The sequence below is a fragment of the Gossypium raimondii genome, chromosome 7, assembly GCF_025698545.1.
Source record: "Gossypium raimondii isolate GPD5lz chromosome 7, ASM2569854v1, whole genome shotgun sequence".
Taxonomy (NCBI): Eukaryota; Viridiplantae; Streptophyta; class Magnoliopsida; order Malvales; family Malvaceae; genus Gossypium; species Gossypium raimondii.
The window spans coordinates 31,846,139-31,867,258 of record NC_068571.1 but is presented as its reverse complement, the minus strand read 5'-3'; the positions used below and the strand labels follow the sequence as shown (position 1 = coordinate 31,867,258).

The following is a 21,120-nucleotide window of genomic DNA, read 5'->3' as shown; positions in this document are numbered from 1 at the left end:
TATTAATTATATATATTAAATAATAATTATATATATTTATATTTATATTTATATTTATATTTATATTAAATTACTAACCCAATAACAATTATATTCATTACCCAAAACATAAAAATAAAAAATAAAATAAAAACCTTACCCAACTAAATGACCTAACTTAAAATACAAAATTTTAAAAATTATATTTAATATAATAAAATATATTTATGTGTGTGTGTGTGTTTTAATAAATATGATATGGTATTCCTTTAAAATAAAAAGACAATGATGGAATAATATACCATCCTAAAAACCACAACAACCTTCCAAATTAAAAAACAAAACAAAAATTAAAAAAAGCGAAAAGCCAAGCCTCTATTCTTTCTTCCCATATGCTCACGAAATTCCTTTCAAATCCTGTTGCAACTTAGATCTGAAAAGAAAGAAAGAACAAGAAACAAAGAAGAAAAGGGAGTATCGAGAGAAGAGAAGAATGCTGAAAATACAGTTTCAATTTCATAACCTCCATTTGAATCAGTTACAGGTATATATGGAAATCCAATAACAGCAACCCCCAATAATAATGGACCAAAACACATCGTTTTAACTCTATAAAACGCATCGTATGGTTAACTAAAATTTAATGTAAAACGCAACGTTTAAGACCAAAGCATTAACAACAATAACGAAAATATGAAAAGAAAATGACCGTTAAACGATGCCATAACAATTGCCCCCTCCTGAATAGGATTCTTGTCCTTGAGGATCAAACGCAGGAAAATAACGTTGAAGATCATATAGCTTTTCCCACGAAGCATCCTCAAGAAAAGTATCCGCCCACTCGACGAGAACCTCCATAGTAGCATGATTACCCTGCTTGACTAAGTGCCTGTCCAAGACTCGAATTGGTGTCTTGAGAAGAGCTCCATCAGAACCAACTAGTGGTAAGGTTGAAGCACTCACCGCTGATCCAATATGCTTATTCAATTGGGAGACATGAAAAGTAGGATAAATACGAGCGGAAGATGGTAACGATAGTTTGTAAGCGACTTATCCAACCTGAGCCTCCACTAAAAAAGGCCCAAAATATCGAGACGACAATTTTTGATTTTTGAACTTGCACAAAAATGTTGTCGATATGGTTGAAGCTTCAAGTACACCAAATCACCGACTTGGAATTCCCGTTCGAACTTCCATTTGTCAGCCATCTGTTTCATCTGATCCTGGGCCCGAGTGAGATGAAATTTCAAAACCATGCGCATAGCCTCTCTATGTTGTAAGGTACGGTCCACTGTAGCTACTGGAGATGCATCTGCCACATAGGGTAAGTGAATAGGTGGATCTTGCCAATAGAGGGCCTCATACAGAGTGGTCTGAATAGCCGAAAGGTAGGTGGTATTATACCACCACTTTGCCAATGGTATCCAAGACGTCCAAGTATAAGGTTTTTAACCAATCATACACCGCAAATAACCTTCTAGACATTTGTTAAGAATCTCAGTTTGGCCATCCGTTTGAGGGTGGTAGGCCGTCGACCTCTTCAATTTGGCGCCCATTTTTCGAAACAATTTCTGCTAAAAATTACTTAAGAAAATTTTATCTCTATTAGACACGATAGACTTAGGAATTCCATGCAACTTATAAATGTGGGTGAGATATTTTTGAGCCACAATGAGAGTAGTAAAAGGGTGAGCCAAAGCAATGAAGTGACCATACTTGGTCAAGCGGTCAACCACTACAAGAATGGTCGATTTACCCTGTGACAGTGGTAGACCCTCAAAAAAAATCCATGCTGATGGTAGTCCAAGCACGATCTGGTATAGGTAAGGGTTGCAAGAGCTCAGGTGAAGCAAAATTGTCAGCCTTGTAATGCTAGCAAATGACACACTCACGCACCCAACGTTTAATATCTGTAGAAAGCCCCTTCCAATAAAGTAAGGTTGAAATCCTATAGCGAGTGGCATGGATACTCGAATGACCACCTAAAGTAGTGTCATGGAAGAGACTGAAGATGTGTCTTCGAAGCTGGATATCATTACCTACCACAACTTTGCCCAATCTATGGAGAAATGTAGCATGCCATGAGTATTTTGGATCAATTGGGGTTGAGTTTGAACATCCTGACACAACTGAGAGAGCTTCTTGTCTGTCACATATGAAGCGATAATACGTTTACATACTGTAGACCAATCCGAATCAAAACTGCATTCACATTGAAGCAGTTGGTGGGTAAGGTTAAGAGGTTTCCTGGACAAGGCATCAGCAATTGTATTCTGAGCCCCCTTGCGGTATAAAATCGAATAATCATATCCTAACATCTTAGCAACCCACTTTTGCTAGTAAGGTGTAATTGCCTGCTATTTGAAAAGGAACTTTAAGCTCTGGTGGACTGTTTTAATGAAGAAATGCCTACCAACAAGATACGAATGTCATTTTTTAACTACCAATATCACTGCAAGCATTTTCTTGTCATAAATGGACAAGGCTTGATATTTGACTCCCAACGCCTTACTGAAGCATGCCACTGGTTTCCCTTTTTATTATAAAACAGCCCCGACCCCTTGACCACTAGTATCCGTCTCCACATAAAAAGGCTTCTGAAAATTCGGCAAAGCTAGAATTGGAGCCTGACAAACAGCTGCTTTAAGTTGATCAAAAGTAGTCTGCTCCACCACTGACCACTGTCATGGAACATCATTCTTTAATAATCTGGTGATAACTAGAACGCAAATCTAGCTTGAAAAAGTAATGTGCGTGCCCCAACTCATCTAACAGTCCTTCGATAATAGGGATAGGGAATCTGTCCTTAAGAGTCAATTGGTTGAGCTATCTATAGTCTATACACAGCCTCCAACTACCATCTTTCTTTTTAACCATCACCACAGGAGATGCAAATAAACTGTTGTTATCTCTGATAATTCCAGCTTGCAACATTTCCTGTATCAGCTTCTCAATTTTAGTCTTTTGAACCGCAGGATATTTGTAAGGCCTCACCTTAACAACATTAGATTCATCTATAAAAGGAATTCTATAGTCATGTAATCGAGGAGGAGGTAGACTTGTAGGAGTCTGGAATATATCCTCAAATTCAACAATGAGACTTTAAAGTTTGAGTGGCAACTGAACTGGCTGCATTGTAAGAGTAGTCTAATCACAAGAAGCCAAAAGCATCGGACATGGTCCATTACCTACCAAACTCATGCATTTGGAAAATTGACTACTAGGGACAATATGCAATAAACCTGGTATTGTGCCTCGCAAGATACAGTTCTGTTCCATATGAGTAAACTACATAGTCAAATTAGAAAAATTCCACACAATGAGTCCCAATGACAACAACCAGTGAATGCCAACCACCAAGTCAAACCCCTTTACTAATAAAACTAAGAAATCAGTGGGAAACCTATACCCTTATGCTTCCCACAAAACTGCTCTGCACTATCCTTAGGTACACAATCGAACTCTATTTGCTACCATTACCCTCAGGTTAGGTCCCGATTCTATTGCTAAATTCAACCATTTAGCCACCTTAAAATCTATGAAATTTTGTGAACTACCAAACCCACCAGAACCACCACTTTAGTGTGATCAATAACAGCTGGAAATATCATAGTATTATGTCCCTGCAACCCTTGCAATGCATGTAACGACAACACAGGAGTAGGGATCTCTGGAGCCTAATTTGCTAAATCCAACTGTTCAGGACAATCTTGAAACTCTTTATGAGATGGACTCATCGTATCTACACTATATTCCCATAGTGGCTCAACAATAAGTTGGTACATCTGAGACTTCAAACACTTGTGGCTTGGCGAGTACTTCGAACCGCACCAAAAATAAAGATATTTTTTCCTCCTATCTTCCAACTTCACTTGGGACAATGACTTGGAATGAATTCTTTGTCCTGATTTACCACTCACTGATTCCCCTGCTGAAACCAAACTTCCCCCACCTCGCTGCACTTTAGGTACAGGAAATAAAAGCCTCGCTGAACTAACTCTACTACTAACAGTGAATTCCTTTTTCACCGGCCCTGACACAATATTCTCAACCTGCCTCGCCAAATTGTAACCCTCCACCAATGTTTGGGGTTTAAACAACCAGAGATACTGACCTATTTCAGGTTTCAAATTGTTAAAGAATATGCTTAATGCATAGGTTTCAGGTAAATTCAACTGGTTCAACAAACTCAAAAAACCATCATGAAACTGATCAACAGAGCCATGTTGCTTGAGAGTTACTAACTCAGCCATAGGATTGAGGAAAGAGTCAAACACAAAACGTTTCCTAAGTCCCCTCGCATGCATCTCCCAAGTCAGTAGGTACAACCCCCCATGTCTGCGTATAAAGAAATGATGCCAATCTAGTGCCTTTCCCTCAAGGTGCAACATAACCACCCTAACCTTCGCATGTTCACCAATCATTTCAGCCTCAAAATACTGTTCTAATTTAGACCACCATCCTCTAAAATTATCACCATCAAAGTACGGACAATCTACTCGAAAAGAGGAATGCTCAACCTCCACCATGCCTCCTCAAGAGGACATATTTGAATGGTCGAGATCTGGTATTGGAGATACCACTAAGTGTTCCTTCGTTGAAAAACTAGGAGGAGAACCTAAAACACCCTTCCCTTTACCAGTCATCGAACCAATGACTGCAATCGGAGGGCTCTGACCAAAATACTGTTCAAATAAAGAATAAAGCTTAGAACAAAGTTCAGATCGTACCTCTGAGCGCAACTCTGATTTGATTCACTCTTGGAAATCTTTCAAACGCGCATCGATCCTTGCATCTAGCTGAGAGAACTCCACTTGCATTTGAGAAAGCTCACCTTATAACATACCTAGTTCCTTCTGCATTCTGGTGGTTACTCCTTCCACGATCATGAGGATCGGTAGCTCTAATACATTTGTTGTGACTTACATCTGAAAAAAAAGAAAGAACAAGAAACAGAAAAGAAAAATGAGTATCGAGAGAAGAGAAGAATGTTGAAAATACAGTTTCAATTTCATAACCTCCATTTGAATCAGTTACAGGTATATATGGAAATCAATAACAGCAACCCCTAATAATAATGGACTAAAACACATCATTTTAACTCTATGAAACGCATTGTATGGTTAACTAAAACAGAATGTAAAACGCAACGTTTAAGACCAAAGCATTAACAACAATAACGAAAATATGAAAATAAAATGGCCGTTAAATGATGCCATAACAGATCCAAGCCAAAAGACTCATGCAAGAACAAATCTTTACTATCAAAAGAGAGAAAAACACTTTGGAGACCATTTGGGAAATATATTAGAAAAATCCCAAAAATTGCCTTTATTTTATTAATTTTTGAAAATTTATAATAAATTTAAATGTTTTCAAAATTTTAATTAATAAATATTCTATTTTAATTATAATTATAGGAAAAAATAAGAAATGTAAAAAAATAATCCTTTCTTTCTCAACTATTTTTATATATTTTCCAATTAATTTTACCTCTTGAGTAAAAGATACTAATCAGACTAATCGGTCAAATAAATTTCCATAATGAAACTACTTTTATGAATTTATGGTTTGATTTAATTAAAGGGTTGATTTTTTTAAATTGGTTTAATTTTTTAAAATTAATAAAAAATTTCAATTATTATAATTGGTTGAGGGCGAGTATCTACTTTGGAGTGCCTCACTCTCTCAACGATGGAAGTATTGTTCTCGAGGTATCTATATTGAATTTTAGCCCAGGATTTTTGTCTCTCTACTTCGAAGAGAGCCTAAAGGGGTTCACAAAGTTTTGAAAAAGAGCGCCTAAATTCACAAAGGAAATGTTCTATTATTTTGATCTTAATGAGATTCGAACCCATGCCCTTAAAAGGTAAGAACACTACTTAAAGAGTTTAAGGGCATGGATTCAAATCCTACCAAAACCAAAATGATAAAGTATTTACTTGGTGGATCTAAGCGCACCTGTTGAAATTCCATGAGCCTAGGCGCTCCTATCGAAACTTCGTGAATCCCTTTGGGCTCTTCTCAAAGTACAGAGATAAAAACTCAATATTAAAATTGAGCATAAACACCTTAGGAATAATACATCTGTCGTCGAAGAAGTGAGACACACCAAAACATATACTCTCTCCACATAATTATTTTAATAAATATATTCAATTTATAACAAAAATCTAATAAGTAATTAGAATATAATTAAAATTATATAACAATTTAAATTCTTGCAAATCCGGGGCAAAACATTCTCATATAACTTATATTTTTTATTATAAATATAATTAAATAAAGTGCAACAACCCAAGTGAAGTTGAAAAATGCTAGTAGTTATATTCTTTGACATATCCTCTACACCACCAACATCAACATACTACCCTTAAAAATATAAAAATTATAAAGATATAGTCTATTAAAATGATAAAATTATATTTTTCTATTATAAAAATTATAATTTAATTTTGGCCCTAAAAGAATTTCCGATTTCACCTCGTACTTATTATTAGTATACTTCAAAAGGTAGAAACTTCAATGTGGCTACCCTTGGACTATCTGATACACAACTATGAATTTTAGTGCATTAATTTAAATTATTCTCAATGAAAATGTAAAAGAAAAATTTATAAATCATGAAATATGATTTAATGATTGTTCATTTTATCCCTTAATTATGTGATTGGGGATTTAATTACCCCTTCAAGAATATTTGTAACAAATGAATTAATCATTGCTATCGACGATGAATACTGTGATTATATATATAAATGAGTGTTACTAAATAAAGTATATAAATACACAAATTTGCATGCTTAGAGTGGTTAGGTAAGTGGTTTGGATTGGTGGAATACCATTTATTTATAAAAATTAAAATAATATAAAGATCCTTTGGAGAAAAATAATGTAAAGATCTTAAATATAACTCATGGTTGTCCATGGGAGTATAGTGTACAAAGCAAGTACAAACAAAGTACTAGTGTCACGGGGCTAGAGTTTTCTCTTGCGATCCGCGCGGCCTGAGGCGATCTGTTCATCCAAACTCGCCTAAGTCAGCCTTAACTCAAGTGAGGATTCCTTAAGAACTCCTCCAAGGCACCAAATTGAAGAGCGGAAGCGATTTATGCCAAAAGAAGAACAACAAAGAACAACAGAAAGAACGCTCGTAAAGTGTTTGAGTAAATGCACTCTATTCTCTTATTCACAAAGAATAATTAAACAATGAATGGAGTGAGTACAACTGAGGGGGAGGCTCTCTATTTATAGTTGAGCTCCTCCAAAACTGACGGTCAAGATACATTTACATCGACGGACGAGATTAACCATATCCTTTTATTTTAAGGATTTACAAGATATGTCATATCAAATCTAATCTAATCTTACAAGATATGATTCCCTCTATCTTCTAAGATTAGTTACCATATCAGCCTAAGTTGCCATCTCTTCATTATCGGGCCAACCAGGCTTCAATTTGACAGGCTTCTCTAATAGCTCTTTGAATCGGGCCAGTTCTCGTGGGCCAAATGATCCCCATCTAAGTAATAGACCTCCATTGGATGCATTTGGTGCGACGGTCACGGGCTTTGAACTGCGGCCCGTGACATTCTCCCCCACCCATTCTTGCAGTGTCCTCATTGTGACTTCTGAATGGCACTGACTTGATTCGCCTCGATCTCGTCTCGACGCCTTAGCCTTTCCCTTCCTTTGGGACTTTTGCCTCGGCTTACATTTCTTCTTAACTCGAACCGTCCTACTCTTTTGTACATCTCGACAACAAGAATTTATGTCACTCTCTTGCCCACATTCTAAATTGACTCGAATAGAATCATCTTGATTCACCACACTTGGCTTCGCTTTGCCCACAGTCTCTCGACCTCTTTGCTCAAGAACTTCGAAAGGGCCCCAACGTTCTTGCCAAGTCAACAAGTTAGAATTTAAAACACTATCACAGTGTTCGGAATGTACCTTTGCATTTACTCTGGTCAACTATCCCACATGCATCACTTATTTTTCCTTGAAGTTCGATGAACTACCTACCTCTCCCATAGGTGAAAGCTTTGTTGATGACTCGGCCAACTCCGAGCTTCACTGTTTTCATCGCAACTTTTACCTCTAAGTTCGATGACAAACTCACCTCTTCCTTAGGTAGAAGCCCCTCCGATGACTCACCAAACTTAGACGTTGCCTTTCTTTTGACTCCGGCTTGCTTTGGACAGTTCTGCAACTAATGCGGACCACGGCACAAGAAGTACTTTACTCGCTTTTTTTTGCTCCTCTTTACCCTCTTGCCTTCGGCTTTTCCTTTGCTCGAACCAAGCTTCTTGGGCTCATTGTCTACTCCATCGTTCCCCTCGATGACAGACTTTCTCGGACACTTTCGTAACCTATGCGGACTATGACACAAGAAGCACTCCACTGGCTTCTTCTTGCTTCCGGCCTCCTTGGCTTTGACATCCATTGCGCTCGAACCAAGTACCAAGGCCTTTCCCATCGGCTTCTCCTTAAGCGCGGATTTTTTCGAACATTTCTTCAATATGTGTAGACCGTCGCAAAGAAAGCATTTCAACTTGTCCATTTTCCTCTTGGGTTTCTTCTTCCCAACTCGTGGTTTCCCATTACCGCTATTGTCGCCGTTGCCATTGCCATCAACAATATCTTCCTTGTGATCCATTTCACATACGCCCCTTTTCTCAGACTTGGAAGACCTAAGCTCGTCTTTCCCTAGACCAAACTTGACCACGAACTTAACTACCATCATGGCTTCCGACAGCTTTTGGACACCTCTTTGTTCCACCTCCTGTCTGACCCACGGCTTCAATCCATTCTGAAAAGCAAGCAATGCTTCTCTTTCGGTCACCTTTGAAACTTAGAGCATGAGTTCCTTGAACTCTCGAACATACTCCCCCACTGTGCCCCGTTGCGTTATCTCTTGCAACTTTGTCCGAGCTTCTTCCTCGGTAAATTCTGAGTGAAATTGTCCCTTCAATTCGTATTGGAACTCTTGCCATGTCCCAATCTCACATTGTCTTTTATCTGTAGTCCTGCCTCGCCACCATAAAAGCGTAATGTCAGTAAGAAACATTGAAGCAGTGTTTACCTTAACTGCATCGTTCACGATGCCTTTGGCACGAAAGTAGTTTTCCATCCTCCATAAGAAATTGTCCATATCGTATGCAGATGTTGTCCCCACAAACTCTTTTGGCTTCGGGACATCCTCGTTATTGAGTGCTGCACTTGACACTCCCTTCCCTACGGTTGCTCGGCACAAGGCCAGCTCTCCCTCAAGCTCCTCTATTCTTGTACTCAAAGCCCTTGTCGTAGCCATTGTTTCCTCCTTCAAAGCCATCATCATGGCCTCGAGAGCATCGTTTCTCTCCGTCAGCTTCTTCCTTTGGGAATCTAGCAACTTTTGCACGCTATCCCTTTAGGAAGTGAGACACATGGTCACAAAGTCCCTGGACTGCTCCCTCAAGTCATCAATGCTTTCCCTAAGCGTATTGTCTGACTCTTTTGCGTCCTCCATGGACTTATCAAGTTTACCCACGCGTTCTTCAACAGCTGACAACATCTCCTTCAAAGACTTCCTCACCCACCTTTGTTTGAACTCTTCTCTTGACATCCCAATGGTGCCTTTGAACCAACAACTTAGATATTACTTGGTTCAAACCTTACTCTAATACCACTTGTCACGGGGCTAGAGTTTTCTCTTACGATCCGTACGGCCTTATGCGATCCGTTCGTCCAAACTCGCCTAAGTCAGCTTTAACTCAAGTGAGGATTCCTTAAGAACTCCTCCAAGGCACCAAATTGAATAGCGGAAGTGATTTATGCCAAAAGAAGAACAACAAAGAAAAACAGAAAGAACGTTCGTAAAGTGTTTGAGTAAATGCTCTCTATTCTCTTATTCACAAAGAATAATGAAACAATGAATGGAGTGAGTACAACTGAAGGAGAGGCTTTCTATTTATAGGTGAGCTCCCCCAAAACCGACGGTCAAGATACATTTACATCGACGGGCGAGATTAACCATATCCCTTTATTTTAGGGATTTACAAGATATGCCATATCAAATCTAATCTAATCTTTACAAGATATGATTCGCTCTATCTTCTAAGATTAGTTACCATATCAGCCTAAGTTGCCATCTCTTCATTATCGGGCCAACCAGGCTTCAAACTGACAGGCTTCTCTAATAGCTCTTTGAATCGGGCTAGTTCTCGTTGGCCAAATGATTCCCATCTGAGCAATAGACCTCCATTGGATGCTTTTGGTGCAATGGTCACGGGCTTTGAACTGCGGCCCGTGACACTAGCACGTTATCTTACCCTTGCTTTTCAAATTTCTTAAATATATATACATATATATATATATATATATATTTGTAAATATTTGAGATGGTATGAACATTTTACATATATAAGAAATAAAATATATATAAATGTTAAATGTAATAAAAAATAAATCATATTCAAATTTTAAAAACAATACTATTCAAAAAAATAATTATGAATTCGAATAGGCTAAGGGTTAGTTTGTTTCATTGAAAATGATTTCGGAAAATGATTTTTGAAAATAACTTACTTTCCGGAAAATTTAATATTTTTCGGTGTTTAGATGAATCTGTGTCAAATATTTTCTATTGTTTAACAAATTCCTTAAAAATATTTCATAAAAATTGTTTTCAATGAACCAAACATGCATTTGAGATTTTCTTATCTTTTCATTATTTAATTGAGTTTATTTTATATCTCAGAATTTATATTTTACATTTTTTTGCATATATTAAAAGCATTTTGTTAAATTTAGGTTTATTACAACGTCATTTTTAGTTACACGATTGCCAAGTGAGTATTTTTTATTTAAAAGTGTGACATCGACAAAATTGACAAAAAATTTAACAATGTTAACAATTGGACTTGATTTTCAAATCGAAAAGTAAAGAGACTAAATTCTTAAAAATAAAAGTACAAAGACTAAATTACAAATTTGTGAAGAGTACATAGACTTATGACACATTTTAACTTTTATACTACAAAACATTTATTATTAATATATTTATAATTGCAATAAATATTTATTATTAAAATATTAATATTAAATATTTTCAATAATATATGAAGAATATTATTTAAAATTATTATTTAAAATTTATTATTATAATAAAATTGAAATATTAAATAATTTATTATATGACTAAATATAAATAATTAAATATGTATGCTTAATCATATTGAAAAATAAAATATTTTAAATATTTTAATAATAAAAATAAAATTTATTATTAATATATTAATATTAAGCTTGATTTAAGTAAATTTTATATAATAAAATTACTTATAGAGGAATTTTTTCAAAAATTATCTTAAGTCTTTTAAAAGAGTAAGTCATTTTACAGGAAAAAAGATTTATTTTCATTAATTTATAAGTAATTTTTATTTACAGAACTGTTTTTTATTAAATAAACACAGAAAAATATAAAAAAATATTTTTCGTAAAACATTTTATATGTAAACGAATCGACATAAATGAATATATATTCATAAATGTAAGGATGGACAAAACATACAACCGACTTATCTGATGAGTGTCGAAAAGTGATACGCAAAACTTCCAGCCTATATTTTGGTCACACTCACAGCTAGGCTGTGTTTTTACTTACATTGAATTGAACTTAGTCAAAATTGCATGCCTTGCCCGGCCGTACAATTCTGTCTTGCCACATTATGAATCCAAGACTATCTTAAATCCTCACAACTATTCAAACCAATTGCCAATGCATAAGTCCTGAAATAGTCTTTTTCTGTCTGTTAATGGAATAAGATACAACTTCTTTGGTTTTGTTTGAAAGCTTTTATGCCATGAAAAATGAAGTAGACTTTGACTTCAACCATACGCTAAAGAATATATAAGTCTCAAATTATTCGAACACACACTTAAACTACATTGTTTGACGAAAATAGGTTTTGATTAAAAAAAAGTTTAATGATAAATTTGGTCCTTAATGTTTGTATGTTTTATTAAAATGGCCCTAATTGTAATTTTGAGTCTTTTGTTGTCATCAATGTTTGTTCTTTTTTTAATCTGCTTTTCTAACAAATTTAATGAAAGTACAATTAAAAAGTTAAATGGGGATGATGAGGAATTTCATATATGGAATATTTTAATGAGATATAACTTATTACTTAGATAACTCAATAAGATGATTACATGTGGAAAATAATAAAATAAGTAATACATTAAATTAAAAAACTCTTAATTTAAAAAATAGACGTAATTATCTAAAAAATAATTCAGTTGAAAAACTTATTAGTAAACAAACATATGAAATATTAAAACCTTTTAAAAGAAAAGAAAAATTGAAACTTTGAATTTATTCATTACATTATTTAGAAAAACCAAATTGAAAAAAAGAACAAAAGTTGATGGCTAAAAAAGGCTCAAAAACATAATTCCGGTCATTTTGACAAAACATATAAACGTTAGTGGCCAAATTTATCATTAAGCTTAAAAAAAAACTAGTGGTATGCTTGGCACTATAAAAAATTGAAAATATAATCAATTTTGAGTATTTTATATATATATAGGAAAGGAATGAAGATAAGGACAATAAGAAAGGTAATCATTTTCTATCTCCATGAATGAAAAAAAATAAGAAGATAAAAAGTGATGGAGGAAATAAGGAGGAGAAGATGATGGAGCAAAAAAAATCAGTTTACCTAAACAGACGGAGAGTCAAATAAAGACAAGAGAAGAAGGAAGGTTGCTATGAAGGCTAGAAAGAATAAGTGAGAATATTATAAAATAACTTATATATATTTTATTTATTTATTTATTTAATTTAAAAAAACATTGTAATTAAAAAATGATATAAAATTTTATTTTCCGAATTTTGGTGGTTTTTATTTTGGAATTTGATTTAAAATAAAGGGTTTAGAAAGTGGCTTTTTATTATATATATAAACCTAATTATAACTTAATTTAAAATCAAATTATAAAAGCGTTTTATTTTTTTTATAATTCATATATGACATATTATAAATATTATAAATGCATATAATTAAATATTAAATTGCCATGAATCCCATGTGATGGTTAGGGTGTTCATCACTTCAGGTGTGGCCTGAGTTTGAATCGCATTAATTGTGTTTGTTGTTCGTGCTTTACCTTATTCTTGTAATTCACCAAACGGTTAATTCATTATTGATTGCAAATTTAGGGAACACATTATTTAATTTTAAAATTTTGCATACATGTTAATACTTCATCGTTGACATATGGCATACTTAAAACTCACCTTAAACCGGAAAGTTTGTAAAATTACATCAAAACATCTTATTATTTTACATATTTAATCTAATTTAACATGGAAATTTATGTAAGATTTTAATATATTAATAGTTTAATTTATGCATTATGATAAATAATATTGTTTTTATGGATTATTTTAAAAGGAATATAGCAATGGTTGTGAAAACATTAATTTTTATATAAAAAGGCATGGAAGGTTTTAAAAAAAAAAAAGGAATATACTATAATGAATTTAATTAAAAAGAATTGAATATTAATTGTGATGTGTTTGCAGCGTAAAAACTATGCTATATCATCATGATTATTGTTGAGTAATATTTTTTCTTGTGTTATTTATGGGAGTATTCGAGTATTTATACATGATGTTATAAATTCTACTACAGTTCATGATAAGACCCCACTACTAAGGTCTCACTATTTTGTCTTGACTCCATTGTCTCTAGTTGTGACATTTTCTGTCCATGGTACTGATATTTTTTGCGAACTCCAAGCCTGCTGGATATGTGTTTACGGAGCACGCGATCCTTTCTATTTTTGGGATCGACGTTCTGAGTGGACTCCGTACCTGCTGGACATATGTCTGGATGACTGCACGCTCCTCGGATATATGCGAATTGAGACTATGGCGAATTGAATCTGCGAGCTCCTTGAGTATATGCGAACTCACCTTATTGTCCTCTCACGGTTTGTCTTGCACCTAATCTTTTAGTGGGACTTATTTCAGTCGTGGATTGGTGATTTGGATCACTTGAGTTGATGACCACTAATGTATAACAATTACCTTTCTTTAGTGTATATAAAAGATTAAATTTGCATAAAAGCATGATAAAAGTGAGGTAGAGTAGCACATATAATGCTACTTTTAACTGAAACTTTCCCCAATTTTAATGAAAATTTATTTTCAAACGTTAATTAGTTTTCTTATGCTAAATACAAAGTTTGAAACAGCAAAATATCATTACATTACTTCCACCCTCTTTACATACTTCGACCGTTTTTTTTTTTTTTTTTGTTCATCTTAATAGTTTATGCTTTTTCGTGCACTTTAAACACTTGTCGTCATAATTTTGATGGCATTCTTGATTGAATTTCTCAATATAGATCAACTTGCTTTCCTTCCATAATTCTTTACACTCTAAATGTTGTAGGATGAGATTTCAAGTTAAATAATCATTAAAATAAAATAGATAATAAAAAACTTTTAAAAATAATTTGTAATAAATTTTCTCATGAAGTTTATTTCAATTATTTAATTTTTTTTACTTGAGGGAGCGTCTTGATCGATAGCCGAATAAAAAAGTGTCAATATTATTAAATATTTAGTTATGAAAAGTACTCATGTAAGAGATCGAACTATCAACTAAGTTCGATCTCCGCAGGCACAAATGCATAATTAATATTTCTAATAATACTAACATTTCTCTTGTGAATTTGCAGGTCATGTCTTTATGAACTGAAGTACTACAGACACTCCATGAATCCAGTGAAACTCTCCTTATAATAATGTAGGAGATAAAACCCTCAAGTGAGATAATACATTCCGAACAACCATCAGAGAAACATTGGTGTGAAGACACCAACAGCCTTTGAAACTCCCAAACGGTAGGAACTCCGGCAAACAACGGATGCCGGAAAAGGAAAAAGCAACACTTGACAGATGAAAGGGAAGAACATCCAAAGCATAAACAACAGCCATTATATCGTCAATAGTTGTTAATTGAAATTTAAATTATATGCTTTGATGTGTGTTTAGATTTTATTATCAATACCAGACATATGCTTTAGGAATAGGCTTCAATGAACTCATTAATTGCTTAAAAAACCAGACATATGTTTGGTTAAATGAACTGACCATTTTTAATTGTTGCAATGCAAAACGTGCCACACGTGTATGTTTAACCCATGCACTGTACAACCGAGATTTCTGTTTTTTAAATACTTTTGAAATAATTATAATTTAAGTAGGAAAATAAAAAGTAAAATTTTAAGAAAATCAGAAGATGTAATCAGTTTAATATAAATATTAAAAGAAATCAAATCAGATTTTTTTTTAATTAAAATTTTTAATATGGGTTTGTTTTTATATAAAATAATGATTAAAAGAGTGAAAAAGGCAAATGGCGGTAATGAGGAGGAGCAGTAGAAATACTCGTAGGGGCAGGAGGGGGCAGCCCACCAAAGGCAAGGCAACACAGCTCGCGTCTCCAAAACCTCGAGAATCGGGCCATAGTCCATCCGTTTTCACTTCTCTCGAGATTTTCTCTTTTCCTACTTTTTGTACTTTAACTACCTTTCATTTTGTGTATTTTTTTAATTTTTATTTTAAAAGCACACTACTCTCGGTTGTCTCCATTGAAAAAAGCCAAGGAAGGAACTGGAAATCCCCATGGTGGGAGTGGAAGGTGTCAAGCTGCTGTTGCTGAGATATGATTAAGCGTTATCTTGGGTTTGGCGGACTTTTCATCAAAAACCCCAGGTGCCATGCCAAACCCATTTTCCCACTCGATCACTTTTTTTTTTTTATAAAAGCCGAAGAGAAAAAACGATACTTATCTTGTTTATCTATTCTTTCATAGTGTTTTTTTTTATTGACTACTATATTAATGTATGCTCTCAATTGCTTTATTTCACTTTGCACTGATCTGTTTGTTAATGACTGTTTTTAGATTTGATTGTATTATCTTATGGTATTAAGGTTTTAATTGGGATCTGGGCTTTTGGGTATATTAATTTTATAATAGTTTTATAACGATTTTCTAAATATATATATATATTGTTTTCTGTTTTTGGATTATAATGTTCTGTGTCCCATTTATACTTGTAGGGAATTTAGAACATTGCCTAGGGTTTTTGTGAGAAGACTATTTTTTTTGGTTGGAGGGTGAGTTTTTCATGGGTTGAATTGGTGACTTAATGATGGGGAGTTTAAGTGAAGAAGAAGATCAATTTTTTGACACCCGTGAGGACATCACTTCTGTATCTGATCTAGGATCCGATTGCCCCGACAACTCTGATTCCGAGCTTGTTGCATCCACTAATTCTATGCCAGCTAATTTTGGATTTGAAGTTTGGATTAAAAACCTCAGTAGCATTCGTGAACGGCGTAGTAAATTTCTAAAATGGATGGATTTAAATGTAGATCAGACTGCTAGGGAAAGCCCCTCGAACATGTGTTGCGATGAAATTGAAGTGGAGACTGATAGAATTATGGAGGAGAGTGGAGCGGTCTTAGGATCATCAACTTTTGATGATGATTTTTCATCAAGTCAGTCTTCCATGTCTTGTTGGTCAAATGATGTCAGGGAGTTGTTAGATGGGGCGTTTGATGATAATTTTGTCTGTAGGATTAAGAATTTGGATGATGGGACAGAGTTCATTGTGGATGAACTTAGTCAGGATGGTATGTTGAAGGGATTGCGGGAAGTTGGTTCCAATAATTTGCTTACCATTGACGAGTTTGAAAGGAAGCTTGGCTTATCCCCTCTAATTCAACAAGCTATGCGCCGGGAAGTCAAAGAACTTTCTGATTTAGGGCCACAAAGAAAGCAGGGTAAAAGAGGATGGCTTAGGCGATTAGGTGCTGTTGCTTGCATTGTTGATAGGCAGGTTGAAGCTGCTCGTATGATATCCAGTGATTGTTGTCCAAATGCTGAGGCTAGGATTCAAATGGTTCGAGTTAGATCTTACAAGAAGCGGTCGAAGGAGTTCTCAGCTCTTTACATGAGACAAGATATCCAAGCCCATAAGGGGGCAATCTCAACTATGAAATTTAGCGCTGATGGTCAGTATCTAGCAAGTGCGGGCGGAGATGGTGTTGTGCGTGTGTGGCAAATTATGGAGTCTGAAAGATCAGGGAATTCTGACATTCATGATGCCAATCCTTCATATGTCTACTTCCAAGTAAATAGCTTTTCTGAGTTAGTTCCTCTTCATGCAAACAAAGAGAAAAAAGAAAGATTGACAAGTCTGAAGAAAAATTCGGATTCAATCTGTGTCATTTTCCCTCAGAAAGTTTTTCAACTTTTGGATAAACCTATCCATGAGTTCCGTGGGCATTGTGGTGAGGTCCTGGACCTCTCATGGTCAAAGAATAAGGTTACTATTTTCTTTGAAGTTTGAAACAACTTGCTATTATTATTTGCTAGCATGATTTTGGATTTGTAATTGAGGTTTATGTATTGCAGCATATTCTATCATCCTCTGTTGACAAGACAGTACGATTGTGGCAAGTCGGATATGAAGAATGCCTAAAAGTATTTTCTCACAATAATTATGGTAATGAATTTCAATCCATGCTTATATTACCTTAATTTTGTTATAGAAATGCTTGAGTTTTATTATACCCCATTTTTGTTATAGAAATGTCTATTAAGGTGAGCAAACCTTTGGGATTTTGATTTGTGACATTGTAATTGTTATATAATCTTATTGCTCTGTGGTACAGTAACATGCGTTCAGTTTAATCCAGTGGATGATGATTACTTCATAAGTGGTTCCTTAGATGGGAAAGTGCGTATCTGGGCAATTCCTGGTCGTCAAGTTGTTGATTGGACTGACTTGACAGATATTGTTACAGCTGTGTGTTATCGTCCCAATGGAAAGGTTTGATGAAGCTTTTCTTAACCATTTTATTTAGCAATCAGGTTCTAGGATTTTCAGTTCATTATTTTTTATTTTTTCTCACTACAGGGTGCAGTTGTTGGCTCAATGAATGGCGATTGCCACTTTTATGATGCATCAGGTTTTTCTTTGTTTTGCTGGTCTTTTTTTTTTTTTTTTTTTCCTCTTGAAGAGTTGTTTATATTTTTCAACATCTTGTTCATGCTATTCTAGGATCTGGCAACTTTTACTCTTTGATTAGCAGTTGATTGGACTGTCATGTTCTTCTTAAATTTGACTATTTTCAATACATTGAAATGTGAGGATATACATAAAAAATATTGCTTGCCTGTAAGAACTTGAAAACTTTGATGTGTATCCTTTCGTGTCATACAATCTATCTTTTCTAGAAACGTTACAAGTTTAGATGGCCACTGAGACTTAAGAAGGAAGGAAGGAAAAAAAATTTTGCCCTTTCTTAATGGAACTTAGTTTTACTTTTGATGAATGAAATAACCCTCTGCTAAAAATGAATCACAACATTTGTTAATTTATAAAATGGATTTTACTTTTGAAACTTGAAGGGCAATCTTGGGGGACTTGCCTTGTCAAATTCCTTTTCTGGCTTTTCAGATGAACCTTATTCTTTCATGTTTGCGGTTTGAAATTTATATGATCTGAACATAATTTTTCTTATGATTAGTAACATGGTAGTTTCAAGAGGTGATTTAGATTATTTATGTCGAAACTCCAAATGTTCTGTACCAAACCTTCAATAGATGTCTTTCTGAAGGTTAACTTGTTTTGAGAATACTAACTGATCTGTTTATGTTAACCAGATAACTGTCTGCAACTTAATGTTCGAATATGCATACAGAGTAAGAAGAAGCCACCATGCAGTAGAATAACTGGACTTCAGGTATTATTTTGTAAAATATCTATGCCCTCAAGCAAGCTTCCAATCATTCAAAAGTTAACTGAGGAATTATTTTGTAAAATATCTATGCCCTCAAGCAAGCTTCCAATCATTCAAAAGTTAACAGAGGAATTATTTTGTAGTTTTCTCCTGGGGACCCTGATATATTGATGGTCAGTTCTGCTGATTCACAAGTTCGAATCCTCAATGGTATTGACATGGTATGCAAATTTCGAGGTAGGTAGTTTTTTTGCCTGATTTAATTGTATGTTAGATCCAAAGTTAGTTGCCAATGTGGTAGTTTCATGAAGAACAAAGAATGGATGATGCGGAAAAAAAAATGAAACTAGAGTTCTATTTTCCGGTCATCCCAATTTGAGGAAATTTGTTAGGCAAAATTTGGTTGTTTTGGTTCACTTTGTAACTTGCCTTGGTAACAACCTTTTGGAAAGGGTAGAATAAAAGCCTACTTCACTCACATTATACTTTACGGTTAATCTTAACACCATACAATATGCTTTAAACTCTAATCAAGATGACTCTATTATCACTCTTGAGTTGCCTTCTCTATATACAGGTCTGCACAATGCAGGGAGCCAGATATCTGCGGTATTCACCTCAGATGGAATGCGGATTGTTTCAGCAAGTGAGGATTCTAATGTCTATGTGTGGAACTATATTAACCAGGATGGGCCAGTGTCCCACTCAAAGAAGAATCGGTCTTGTGAACGTTTTTTCTCAAATAATGCATCAGTTGCGATACCTTGGTGTGGGATAACATGTAGAAACTCTATTTTCCCAAATATGTCGGGAACTTCACCATCACCCAAAGATTTGTCTAGTAGATGGTGTAATGAGAATACTGGGGTGTTGCAATCTGAGTTGGGTGATAGCTCTCAACACAAATTGCCCTTCTCTTCTTCTGAACGTTTCTCGCTGGGCCATGGATTTTTTTCCGAGTCGTTGCTCAAGGGTACTGCAACCTGGCCAGAGGAAAAGCTCCCGCATCCGGACTCCTTTGTTGTATCTTCTGCAATGTGTAAATCTCAGTACAAGTTGCTGAAGACATCTTGCCAGAGTGCTCTTGGTTCTTCTCATGCATGGGGCCTTGTAATTGTAACAGGTGGCTATGATGGACGAATCAGATCATTCCAAAATTATGGATTACCTGTCCAGCGTTAACTTATGGAGATGACTTTGAAGTTTTTCTGTTTGATTTTGACAAAGAATTACGCCACTCATATTGAAGCTTTTCTCGTCCGGATCTGGGTTAAAACTGATTGGTGCTTGGTTGATTCCCCATTTGCGGATGATTGGATTGGCGTTACATCCACGGTGATATCAGGATCTGGTGTTGAGCACTGTATCTGATGTCAAGGCAATATTTGCTTAGCAGCCCAACCAAAGTTGACAGGTTTGTTACAGTGGACTCAAATCAAAGTTATAATCAACATTCTATTCCTGTACTTGAGCACAGCCGGATGTCAGGATATGGGCGGTTGAATTAAAATGGATCACATATTCTTTGATTTGTTGAAGTGAAAATCCGATTGACAGGGTCATGCCAAGGAGTCCCATTTCAAGTATTGTATATTGAGATTGGTTTGGTGGGATCATTTCCGGAGGAGAAAAGGTGAAACTGGTGGACAGGAGTTACTTCTGAACAGAACTAGTGGGACTTGGGTGAATAATTGAAGGGCCGTGGTGGTGCATTAACAGAAATTTGGACCATTCTGGCGGCTGCTTTGCATTGTCTTTAAGTGGTAGGGGTCATTATCAAATTGACTGGTTGGTAAAGTTGTTGCAGTGCCATGACACGGTGGACTTGGTGTAAACAAATGGGTTGTTATGGTGCATGGTAAATCTTATTCATATAAGCTTTGTATTTAAAATTTTTTATTACCTAATTTGCAAGGGTTGATTATAGGGCATTGAGAGGATCTGATGTAGCATTGCAAGTGTAGTGAAAGAAAAGAAATTACAGTTAATTGAGTTAAATTTGAACGAGAAATCTACTTTCAAATGTGTTGATTGGTTTTAACCTTGTTATCCAATTAAGAAATGATTTTGTTTGTCCAAGAACCATGTAATTTGTTGCAACAATCAGAATCATATATATACAGGTGAGCCTCTAGTGATTGCCTAAAACAGAAATATTTAATTTAAAATATATATTTAATATTTTGATATATAAAAATTCCGTTTTGAAATAATCAAGACGCCTTATTCTATCAAAACAGACAAAGGAAACACTTTAAAACATCATGTTTTATTTCCAAGTATCATTTAAAATGTTTTTCAATAAATTACACCTTTAGTCATTTTATTTT

General features: G+C 34.9%; 1 protein-coding gene across 2 annotated transcripts; it reads left to right on the top strand.

Moving 5' to 3' along the window:
* Nucleotides 1-15,400: 15,400 nt before the first annotated feature.
* On the top strand, nt 15,401-20,813 carry LOC105795800 (uncharacterized). Of its 2 annotated transcripts, none has more exons than XM_012625459.2 (8): nt 15,401-15,751; nt 16,100-17,370; nt 17,460-17,550; nt 17,720-17,877; nt 17,965-18,016; nt 18,714-18,793; nt 18,934-19,027; nt 19,368-20,813. In XM_012625459.2, exons 2-8 carry the CDS (start codon nt 16,189-16,191, stop codon nt 19,970-19,972), a joined length of 2,262 nt encoding a protein of 753 aa, XP_012480913.1. In that variant the 5' UTR covers nt 15,401-15,751; nt 16,100-16,188; the 3' UTR covers nt 19,973-20,813. The 2 variants fall into 2 exon arrangements, with proteins under 2 accessions (XP_012480913.1, XP_012480917.1); XM_012625463.2 differs by having other exon boundaries at nt 18,934-19,011; nt 19,368-19,715.
* Nucleotides 20,814-21,120: the final 307 nt, after the last annotated feature.

Coding starts and splice junctions, on each gene's coding strand:
- LOC105795800 (XM_012625459.2), top strand. CDS start 16,189: ATGATGGGGAGTTTAAGTGAAGAAGAAGATCAATTTTTTGACACCCGT. Junction 17,878..17,964: donor GTTATCGTCCCAATGGAAAG/GTTTGATGAAGC, acceptor TTCTCACTACAG/GGTGCAGTTGTTGGCTCAAT. Junction 19,028..19,367: donor CATGGTATGCAAATTTCGAG/GTAGGTAGTTTT, acceptor CTCTATATACAG/GTCTGCACAATGCAGGGAGC.